Here is an 11661-nt window from a genome sequence, read left to right as displayed (position 1 = left end):
AGTCCCCTCAGCATGGTTCCAGTACCTTCCAGTTGATCTCAGTTACTCCCAATAGGTCCACAGTTTCCTCCCAACATGGCCCCAGTAGCTCCCAGTAACCCCCAGTCAGGATCCATTCACACCCATAGTAATCCCAGTGGCTCCCAGGATGATCCCAGTGGGACCTGTAGTCACTCCCAGTATGGTTCCAGGATGATCCCAGTCAGTCTCGCTACAATCCCAGACACTCCCAGTATGATCTGTTGCACCCAGTCACCCCTGGTATTGTTACAGTCACCCCCAGTATGGCCCCTGTCAATCCCAGATACTCCCAGTATTATTCCAGTCATGCCCAAAGTGACTCCCTCTCACTCCCAAGTGTGGGCCCAGTTGCTCCCAGTCACCGCTATCGTGGTTCTGGTCAAAGGCAGCACCATTCCAGTCACTCCCAGTCTGGTTCCAGTATGATCCCAGTCACTCTCAGATACTCCCAGTTCTATCCAGTCACTCCCAGTATGATCCAGCCAGTTCCAGTAGGATCCCAGTAGGCCTCGAGGTCACTGCCAGTATGGTTCCAGGAACTTCCAGTATGATCCAAGTCACTTGGGCTACAATCCCGGTCACTCCCAGTATGGTCCAAGTTGCCACAAATGTGATCCCAACTGGTCCCTCTCAATGCCAGTATGATCCCAGTAGGTGTCAGTATCATCCCAGTTGTTTTCAGTCACTGCCAGTATGAACTCAGTTGTCTTAAGCATGGCTTTAGTAGCTCCCAGTATCAACCCAGTCACCCCCAATATGGTTACAGTCACCCCTAGTATGACCCCAGTCATTCCCAGATACTCCCAGTATTATTCCAGTCATGGCCAGACTGACTGGCCTTTCACTCCCAGTGTGGGCCCAATTGCTCCCAGTGTGAATCCAGTCACTCCAAGTAAGATCCCATTTGTTCCCAGCATGGTCTTTGTTGCTCCCAGTCACCTCCAGTATGGTACCAGTCATGGCCAGCCCCTTTCCAGTCACTCCCATTCTGGTTCCAGTGTGATCCCAGTCACTTTCAGGTACACCTAGTTCTATTCCAGTCACTCCCAGTGTGATCCTAGCTGGTTCCAGTAGGATCCCAGTATGACCCCTGCATGGGCACAGCTGCTCCCGTTATCATCCAGCATGGTTCCAGTTGCTCCCAGTTCCTCCTAGTGTGATCCTGGTTGCCTCTAGTATAGTCTCAGTGACTCCCCATATGATCCCTGTCCCTCCCAGTACAGGGATCCCAGTCATTCCCAGTTGCCCCCAGCGTGATCCCAGTTCTCCCTAGCATGGTCCTGCCTGTTCCCAGTGTGTCCCAGTGTGGTTAACAGACACTCCCAATATATCCCAGTTGCCCTCAGCATGCTTGTAGCTATGCCTAGTCCCTCCCAGTTGCCCCAGTAAGGTTCCAGTTACCCCACTACAAACCAGTTACTCCAGTGATGCCACTCCTGGGATCCCCTCTGTGTTCCCCGCTCACAGCTCTCCAGGCTGCCGAGAGGAGCCCCAAGGGCTGGAAGTCCCCAGCCAGGGTCCCCAGCAAGGGTCAGGGGCAACTGACTCTTGGGGAATGGGGAACGGGGCACTGAAGGTGTCACTGCTCCTGGGGGAGGAGGAGGAGGGATGGAAGAGAAAGGACAAACGAGGATCAAGAAAAGGAGAAGGAAGGAGGAGGTCGAGAGCTCCCTGAATTTGCAGCCCCCCAACACATGGGAGAATCGCCCCCCACCTTCCCCCCCACCCCATCCCACTGGTGGCTGGGGAGGGAGAGGTTGGCCCAGATATCCTGGAGGGGTCTCTGGGTTGGGTTTTTTGGAGGGGGGATGTTTGGAGAATGAAGACCTCCAAAGCTGAGTGGAAAATCCCTCCTGTGGGGGGACATTGTGGGGTCCCAGTGGCAGCTGTGGGCAGAGGCAGCCTGGAGGAGCAGAGCCCTGTGTCCCCCAGGACCCTAAAGTGGGGAGCCCCAGAGAGAGGGGGGAGCGCCGTGATTTGGGGGACCCTCAACAGCCTGGAGAGGGGCAGGGGGGGAGTCCTTGGACCCCCTGCACCCCGAAGCAGAGAATTAGGGGAGAAGGGACCCTAGGATCCCTAAAGCACCTGGCATCCCTAAGTGGGGACATAGAAGAAGGAGTTGGTTTCCAGATTCCTGGAACCCCTGGCAGCATGGACAGGGAGGAATCCCAGAACCCTAAAATGGAGAGACTAGAGATAGGGAACTTCTGGGAGGCTTTTTCAGGGCAGATTTTTATGGACATACAATGCTGACTTCTAGAGATGGACTTGGGCAGGGGGACCTTCAAACCCAAGGTGCTCACATCTTGTTTTGCCTGCAAACCAGGATTTCCCATTCCCAGACCTTGGCCGGATGGAGGGAGAGGCTGTGAGAAAGAGGAAGGTGCCTGAGGATGGCCAAGCAGGTGAGGAGGAAGTCAGTGCCCCTTTACCCCTCTCTCCTGCTCCATCTCCCAGCCCAGCATGGCCCCTGGCTGCAGGATAATCCCCCTGCCAGTGATGAACTGGGGGGATCTCCTTCCCCTTCCCTCTGGCAGAGGCAAATCCCATCCTCTCCATGTCCTTCCTCCCCCAGACAAGGAGCTGAGGATGGAGACCAGGGAGGACAAAGCCCCACGACAGAACCTCGTGGAAGAGGCTGATTTGAGTGACTCCACAGGGCAGGAATCCAATGGGGAGGAAAATATCCAGAGATCCCACAGCATGAGGGGCTCCAACCCCAGCCCAGTGAGCTCTGAGGAGGAAAGACCCACCCTGTGCCCAGAAGGTGGCCAGAGATCAAGCCGGGGCTCTGATATGGTGGTCCATGAGCTGTTTCATGAAGAGGAGAAGCCCCACAAGTGTGGGGAATGTGGAAAAAGCTTCAACTGGAGGTCCCGCCTGATCCGCCACCAGATGATCCACACTGGGGAGAAGCCCTACGAGTGTCCTGAATGTGGGAAGGGCTTCAGAGACACCCCTGGATTGATCATCCACCATCGCATCCACACCGGGGAACGGCCCTTCGAGTGTGGGGAATGTGGCCAGAGCTTCAACCGGAGCTCTCACCTGACCTCCCACCTGAAGATCCACACTGGGGAGAGGCCCTACGAGTGTTCTGAGTGTGGGAAGACATTTCAGACCAGCTCCCTTCTCCTCATACATCAGCGGATTCACACAGATGAGAAGCCCTTCCGCTGCTCTGTCTGCAGGAAAGGCTTCAAGCACAACTCCCACCTCATCAGGCACCGACGCATCCACACTGGGGAGAGGCCCTACGAATGTCCTGAGTGTGGGAAGAGATTCAGAACTAGCTCAGTCTTGAATCAGCACCAATGGAGACACCGGTAAGGGAAGCCCTGTGAGTGCCCCAACTGCAGGAAGAGCTTCATCCTCTGCTCCAGCTCCATCCCCCATCAGAGGACCCTCATTGGGGAGAGCCCTGATGACTCACATTCCTGGTAATCCAGGTTGGGAAGACACCTGGCTGGTGGTCTCCATGTCCTCCTGGATCCCTATGGGCACCTGGATGAACACAGGGGCAGGCACATCTATCAAGACTCAGATTGACATTGGAAGTTCATTGGGAAAAGCTGTTTTTTTACCTTGTCTTGGTTTGAAAGACAGGTGTCTGCTAAGGAAAGCAGGAGCCTCCCTTGGAATGGAAAATGTAAACCCCCTCCCTCTGAATTATTATAATTGCAGAATTAAGGAGCTCTCAGGCAGAGGTATGAGAACAGGAATAACAGTTCTTTTGTAGTATGTGTAATAAAGCAAGCAAACAGCAACAACTACAGCATTAACAACAAATAGAAGCACAAACCCAGTGACCCCTTCTTGGCCATGGGCACTTTCCCCTGATTCCTCTGCAGCTGCAGTGGGTGCTGTGGTGTGAGCTCAGGGAGCACATGGTAATGGCAGCTGGACCAAGATGGGAAGGGATGGAAGAGAGGCTTTGCTTCACAACCCCCTGGGGCAGTCAATCCCAGGGCCCCAACAGGACTCTCAGAAACAGCAAGCTGGGCTGGCACCTATATGTAGAGTTACAATCCAATTAGTTTTAGTAAGTTAATGATATGGGGATAAAGAGTAAAATGTAAAGTAACTTTACAATGCTTATATCCCCAGTCGTCTGTTCTGTATATTCTATTTGTTGTGTTCTGTACCTTTAAAACTAGTTCTAAAAACAAAACAAACAAAAAAATCCACACACAATTTGTTTTAAAAAAACAGCATTCACTCCTACACATTTTTTGTCCAAACTCTATGTATTAAGCAAAAACACAACAATCAAACAGCTTTTTTTTTGCTTTTAGATAGTTTAGCTAACTGAAGCAAACAAGCTCCCTAAACTTTTTTCTTTTTTATCCTTAAAATTGTTTAAACCTGTCCCAAACTAAAAAACACCCAAAAAAACCCACCAAAATCTTGCACCTACAACCCACCAAAACCTAAACTTCCAAAAAAAAAAATCCTAAAACTAATAAAAACCAAGTAAATATAACTCTAACACTTCATGCAGGCAGGGGTGCAGGAAAGCTTGGAGCAGTGCACAAGAAGCAGTGGGGTGAGGCAGCAGGGGCCGGGCTCCCAGCAGGGCAGGGAGAGGCAAATTCAGGGTCAGGACACTCGAGGAGATGGTGATAGGTCTATCTTTTAGTGAGTAACACCACTCACTTTAAAATTTCAAAGGTTTATTAAACCTTAACATAACAAAGGACTGAATAAGGAGAAAGGGACAGCACTGAGAGTGTGGCCGACTGCCAGAGGCTCATCCGCAAAATGGCAGCTCCACTTTTTATATCCCTGGTGTAGCATAAGCCAAACCTGGCCCCTCCCAAAGTCTGCCACTCAACTCTTTGCCATCCAAAAGTGGAGTCCTTCTTGCAGCTTGGTTGGAGGTGAGGTGTTGTCATGCCAGGCCTCCCCAGCAGCAGACTTTCCCCATTCCCAACTGCCCCATGCGAGGGTCTGGAGACCCCTGCACAGCCAGGCCAGCAGTGCTGGGTGTTACCGTGCCTGGCACTGCCCAGCCACGGCCAGCAGCCTCTCCACACCTCTCTTTCACTTTGTGTCTTGCCTCCAATCTAATATATTCCAAATCCACCCAAGTGTCCAATGTCCTCAACCTCCAATGGACTCGGGTAAGGATCCTGTGCAGTGCTGACCAGAGCAGAGATTCCTGCACTCAGATTGCAAGCAGTCTGGCCATTCCAGTTACGAGGATGGTGCCTTTTCAAACCAATTATGAGAATAGTGCCTTTTCAAACCAATTATGAGAATAGTGCCTTTTCAAACCAGTTCTCCCAAGTCTGACTCACACAATAACCATACTCCCAGGCTGCGTCCCACTCACACCCCAAGCACACTCCCAGACTCCATCTGCTCCTTGCACAATACTCACAATCCTCCAGATCTTTCCGTCTGCAGTTTTTCAGAGGGCCTTTTCCCTTCTTCCCCCTCCTCTTTTTCTCATTTGCTCCTTTGTCATCCCTGGGGTGTTGACCTGCAAATCCTCCTTCCTGAGGAGAAGCCGATCCAGCCACCAACATCAGCGGGGTGCAACTCTCATCCAGAATCTCCTAGGGCCACAGAGATGAGGTTTTAATCCCAGATGAGTGCCGCTTCTGCAGCAGATGTGCCTGAGGCCTGCTGATGGCTGGCAGGCTCGGGTGCTGTGTGTGTGCAGGTAGAAGTAGTGAGGGAAGGAGGGAGGGAGTAGCTGTGCTGGGGGTGAAGTGTTTCTATTCTTGAGGGGTTTTATTTCTGGTTTTGGATTTAATTCCCACCCCCTGTCAGCTCTGGCTGGAGCTGTGTAAGTGTATGTGACACTTGCCTGTGGCCCGGTGGGTGTTGCCCAAGGGGATCTTCCTGGAGCTGTGTACAGAGGAAGGCCCGGCAGGCCGGGCCAGGGCTGCTCAATGGCCGCTCACTAGTGTTGAATAGAGGCAGTGCCGACGCTTGCTTCCCTTGCAGCGTCTCCAGGCAGGGCATGTGGGGGCTTCCAGCACCTGTGGTGTCACAGAGAGAGGAACCTTGGGGCTGCCCTGCTGCTGCTCCACCCGGCAGAGCTCTGTCAGCCCCTGGAGTGGACACACAGGCAGAGGCAGAGGTGAGAATGGCACAAGGGGCTGAGCTGACAGGGAGGCAGGGGGATGATGGGTTAGGGTTAGGAGTAGGGGTAGGGTTAGTGTAAGCGTTAGGGTTAGGGCAGTGGCAGCCTGGACATCCTTGGGCGGGATGTCCAAAGGCTCCTGGAGCTGCAGCAGCCTCGGGGCTGTGAGCATTCTCTGGGGAGCCTGGTCCATGGCCCAACCTTTCCTCTAGGAGAAGAAGCTTTTGCTGCTCTGCGGCCCGGAGCTGGCCTGGCCAAGCCCTGGCTATTGCCTGCGCTGCTTCCAAGAAAGAAAGAAGGAGAGAAAGAGAGAAAGAGGTTAAGAGATAAAGAGAGAAAGAGGGCAAAAAGGAAAGAAAAAGGAAGGAAGAAGGAAAGAAAGGAAGGAAGGTAAGCCCAAATTTCTTCTCCCAGGCAGCTTTAGAACACAGACTATAGAGAAGGCCAAGCTGACTTGTCAGCTTTGTGCAGTCCTCCGGAAGAATGCTGTGTGTGAAGCAGCCTAGGAACAGGCTTGACCTGCCCAGGGTGGGCCAGTGGAGAGGCCTTTTCTCCCCTGTGGCCTGAGGCCCTGGCCCTTGTCCTTTGCAAGGGCCCTGGAGCTGCCTGCCAAGGAGCCTGTTTCACTGGGATGAGAAAAGCGCTGCTGCAGGGCTGTCCTCAAGCCGCTTCTGCAGCAGATGTGCCTGAGGCCTGCTGATGGCTTGCAGGCTCGGGTGCTGTGTGTGTGCAGGTAGAAGTAGTGAGGGAAGGCGGGAGGGAGGCAGTAGCTGTGCTGGGGGTGAAGTGTTTCTATTCTTGGGGGGGTTTGTTTCTGGTTTTGAATTCAATTCCCACCCCCTGTCAGCTCTGGCTGGAGCTGTGTAAGTGAATGTGACACTTGCCTGTGGCCTGGTGGATGTTTTCACAGGGGATCCTCCTGCAGCTGTGTGCAGAGGAAGGCCCGGCAGGCCCGGCCAGGGCTGCTCAGTTGTGAGCAACGACTGCTCGCTTTAAATTTTCAAAGGTTTATTAAACCTCAACAAACACGACAAAGGAATGAATAAGGAGTAAGGACAACCCAGGCTGTCCAGTGGTAGCAATACAGAGGGGGGCTGTGGTGAGAACTGGGGGTGTCCAAACAATAAACTACAATAACACAACCATACATCAACAAAACTTTTCTTAGTGTACACACAATATTCATCCTGTAATTGTGAGAGCAAATCATCACACTACCCATCTATAACTGAGGTAGGTGATGATGAGGTCCCGGTTCAGTAGCTGCTCTCACTAGCAGAGGATCACCCCATGGCAGAAGCAGCAGCTCTGGGCTGGGCTCTGACAGCAGCTGTGAATTCCTGCCCCAAGCAGCAGCTCCGACCTTCCTCCTCTTGGGAAGAATGACAGACTTGTCCTAACAAACAAGCAGTGGATGTGCTGGTAGAGAAAACCAGCACTGAGAGATGAAAGAAACAATGGGAAGGATTCCACTGACTGATGAACGGAAAAGAAGATATTTGCCTTTACAAACAAACTGTAGCTTTGCTGATAAATGGAATTGGATATTGAAAGATGAAAGAAACAATGGGAAAACCCATAAATTCTGTAAGAATGAAGAATTAAAAATTAAAAGTGGGTGTCCTGGGTTGTAGGTTAGAATGTATTCTATCACCATCTTCAGTCAATGGCCCATCAATGCCTTGTGCATGACTCAGAGATAACTCCCTCCGGGAGTTATCTCTCTTTAATGGGCCATCAAGGACCTCCTGGATGACTCATCATCCCATTGGGAGATGCTCCACCCATGGGGAGGAGCCAAGCATTCTCGCCTGGATATAAGCTGGGATTTGGGACAGTAGAGGCCGCCCTCACCCACTGGATTCCCAAAGGACCAGAGCTACCAGACCTTTTCCACGAGATCACTGCTTCAGGAAGACCACCTCATCTGGACTGCTCCCATCACCCTGATCAGGTTGTATTCTGACTCTGTCAGTGGATTTTTTTCTTTTTGTATTGTTGCCTTTTTTTTTTTTTTTTTTTTTTTTTCTTATCATTAAATTGTATCTCTGACTTAGAGCCTCTCACTTGGTTTGTTTTCAAACCACAACAGTGGGTTATACATTAAAGGGGAATTTTAGGTACTCTGGGAAGTCTGTAACTCTCAAGTACCTCAGCCAGTGGGGAAAGAGAGAGGGAAATGTGGCCGGGGAATTGGGATAAAATAGGAGGCTGTGTCCTCCAAAATTTGAGAGATCCCAGAGGAAATGTCCCATGGCCTCTCCATTATACAAATAAAGAAAAGGACAATTCTGTCTCCTTTTTGGACATAAACCTCTGATGTTTGTGGATTAATTTTTCTAACACTCTGAAGCCAAGAGAGAGGCAGCAGCTTCCCCAGCCCCATCTTTTACCTGCCTGATTCTCTGTATCTCTGCCCCTCGGAAAGAAACTTCTGGGTAAAAGAAGTGCAACCAGATGCTCTCTTCCTCTGAGCTTGATAATTTCTTTTAGTGAACCAATTGTTAGTGTTTCCTAGCAACAAATGGGAAAAAAAAACCCATTAAGTAAAAAGGAACAAAAAGAAGAAAAACCAAACCTTTACACCCTAAAAAATCTGCTCTGTCCGATTGTTTCTTCTGGTGACATCAAGCAAAGCTAGATGATCCTTGGATGTCTTTTCCACCCTAAATAATTTCCATTTTTATCCCATCAAAACACCCAGAATTGGGGTAAAAATAAAGAAACAAAGAGATCTAAAGCTGCACCATTTTACTTGGATTTGGAGGTGAATTTGGGGTTCAGAGGAATCTTCAGGGGGATTTGGGTGTTGTAGGGCTACAAACCCAGGCAGATGGGGCCAGTCTCCTATTTGTGCTGGCAGAAGATGTTCACTTGAGCCTGTCTGTTCTCCAGGAATTCCAGCTGTCTGTCCCAGTCCCTGGCCTGAGTCTCGCCAACCAGGATGTCCGTCCCCCCCCCCCAAGTGTCCAAATCGCTGCTGAAGTGCCTGAGCTGCTCCTGGCTGTGGATGTTCCTGTTCACCAGCCTCTCCTCATCAGTGCCTTGAGGGGCTGGGAGGGGTATTAAGGACTCCTGAGAGCATTGGGAGGGGCTTTTGTGGTGCTGAGAGGAGGTTTGGGGGGCTTTTTGGGCAGTTTGTGTTAAGGTTTTGGTGGTCTTGACCAGGCTGTGTGGCTTGGAGAGAATTTGGGGGAGATGGAAAGGGGTTTTGGTGGCTCTTAGGACTACTTATATTGCAGGGAGTGGTTGGCAGGGGGGGTCCTGGCCAGTAGCTGTGGGGTGGTTTGAGGGGTTTGGGAGTGTCTGTGGGGCTGGGAGGGGGTTTTAGGGTAGATGGGACCCCCCCCAGCCCCTCAAAGCTGCCACCAGACCGAGGTGGCCTCTGTGGCCAGCAGCACTGCAGACTCAGAGCCCACAGCCACAGGCACATCCAGCTGCCCCTCGAGGTGCCAAGTGGGGCACACAGACACAGCCTGGCACAAGAAGAACCACATTCAGCTGCTCCTGAGCCACCACAGTGAGGCCACACCTGTGTTGCAGGCCTGCACAGCTCTTTCCTCTTTCCTGGCACAAAATCCCCTCAGGCAGGTTCCCTGGAGTGCCACTGTAGGGCACGAAAGAAAGATGAGAGACTCCAAATATCTCAGAAGGCAAAGAACATAGAAAAAAGGTTTTATAGTCTCATTCTTACTACCTTTTATAAGGTGTTCTGATACAGACTTAACATGATTGCTGAATAGGAACGACACAGAAACTCTAATGCCATTGGTTAAACGGGAGAAACAGCAGAACACCGCCTGGAAAAAGATTGTTTTGAGAAAGGAGAGTTGTTTGCCAAGATTGTTTTGAGAAGAAGCTTTCTTGAGAAATTTCTCCTTGGAAAAAAGTCCGCAGCTGCCAGCAGGCTAAGATCTCTCAGAGCCAGGAATATCAGGCCCACACCTGGAGCTCTCTGGGGCTGCTACCTGGCGTCTCAGCTCCTTAAAGCTCTGTGTGTCAAAGACTCCAAGAGATGCCTGGGATGAGTCTTAGGAAGGTCCTGGAAGATGCAGGTTCACTGCAAAAGCAGAATTAGATCAAGATCAGCTTCCCTGGAGCAATCTGGGGCTGCCAGACAGGATTTGCTGTCCTGAAACTGGAGGCCGAGACAGAGAGATGCCTGGGAACAAATGTCAGGTTGATTCACAGAAGATCCAGTTTCCAAAAATCATCTCAGGTACCTGCCTTGGAGCTGTTATAGATACATAAAATAAACTCGGCTTTCACAAATATTAAAATGAATGCTACATGTATAGCATGTGGGAAGGTTTTACTGTATTAATCTTGTTTCTTTCATTATTAACAGGGTTTAGAAATGGTGATGTGATGAATATGTATATTTTTGGGGGGGTTGTAGCATAGTGTTAAAAGTAAAAACTGTTTTTATAACATCTGAACTGGCTAAATCAGGAGGAAGAAGAGGGTCCTCCTGCATTCCTGAATTATCCAGATGAAGATAGTGATGAACCAAAGCTCCAAGAAGGAATTTATTAAGCCTGTTCTATCAGATGGAATGGAGCCACTCGCAGAAGGGTCTGCAAGCTAAAATGGTTGGGGGGGAGTTGAAACTGAACAGAGAAAATTCAAACTCAAGAGGAATGTTTGAATCATGCATTAGGGTCTGTTGAATGTGTAACATCCTGAGCCTTTCAAATCAGTGTTCTGAAGGGGTAGCAGTGCTCTTGGCTAAATGCCAAGTCACCCAGCTGTAATTGATCTTTCACTTTATTTCTATCTCCTAATTGTCTTTTTGTTAAACTTTTTAAATTTTACCAAGAAAATGAACCTCATTTTTCACACCCTCTTGTTGTGTTTCTGTTTTGCTTTCTCCTGTTGTGTTTCTTTTTCACTTTCTCCTGTTCCCCTCCTGTTGTGTCCCTGCCCTTGCAGCTCCCACAGCCTCCAGGGCCACATTTCCCCTTCAGGTGACTCAGGGAAAGCATATGGGAAATGGATTTGCAGAGAATTCTCAAAGCCTGACAGAAGGCTCACACAGTACCTATGTATCTGTTTGCAAACCTTGAGATAAGAAATGCTGGTTTAGAAATGCCATGGAATAGGGCAGACATTGAGAGAGAAATGGAACTAGAAACAAGTTTCAAAGGATGGCCTTGCAAATAAGGCTGGATACTTTGGAGAAATAAAACTATGAAAACTGCATTGTACTAGGACCCACAAGGGGTGGTTTTAGATGATTTGCTTTAAGGCATTAACGGCATGGTGTGGCAAAAGCTGATAGGACCAAAACCATTTACAATGTATTGTAATTAGGGAATAGTTTGGTTTCTGATTGTGATGGCATGAATTACAACATCTCTGCTGCCTTACCCTTCACGTGAGACTGAAAATGGAATAAAAGTTTTTGAAACACCTCTCAACTGCCCCATCTCTGGGTCAGAAAAGGGCATAATCCAACAAAATCCTCTGCCCAGCTTAGGATGGAAGGGTCCCAGTGTCCAGAGCTGCTCAGGCCAGCAGGAAATGACAGAGCTCAGACACAGGAT

The 11661-nt window shown here is 50.1% G+C and overlaps 1 protein-coding gene across 1 annotated transcript; it reads left to right on the top strand.

Moving 5' to 3' along the window:
- The first annotated feature begins 2057 nt into the window (after positions 1-2057).
- On the top strand, positions 2058-11528 carry LOC136374833 (zinc finger protein 3-like). The gene is made up of 3 exons (XM_066340219.1): positions 2058-2426; positions 2597-3877; positions 11188-11528. Exons 1-2 carry the CDS (start codon positions 2375-2377, stop codon positions 3349-3351), a joined length of 807 nt encoding a protein of 268 aa, XP_066196316.1. The 5' UTR covers positions 2058-2374; the 3' UTR covers positions 3352-3877; positions 11188-11528.
- Positions 11529-11661: the final 133 nt, after the last annotated feature.

The sequence above is a fragment of the Sylvia atricapilla genome, unplaced genomic scaffold (genome assembly GCF_009819655.1).
Source record: "Sylvia atricapilla isolate bSylAtr1 unplaced genomic scaffold, bSylAtr1.pri scaffold_14_arrow_ctg1, whole genome shotgun sequence".
NCBI lineage: Eukaryota > Metazoa > Chordata > Aves > Passeriformes > Sylviidae > Sylvia > Sylvia atricapilla.
This window is presented reverse-complemented; position numbering and strand designations above follow the sequence as displayed.

Excerpts from the sequence above, each read along its gene's own strand:
- LOC136374833 (XM_066340219.1), top strand. The coding sequence starts at position 2,375 with ATGGAGGGAGAGGCTGTGAGAAAGAGGAAGGTGCCTGAGGATGGCCAA. Across the intron at positions 2,427-2,596 it reads GCCTGAGGATGGCCAAGCAG|ACAAGGAGCTGAGGATGGAG; the intron begins GTGAGGAGGAAG and ends TTCCTCCCCCAG.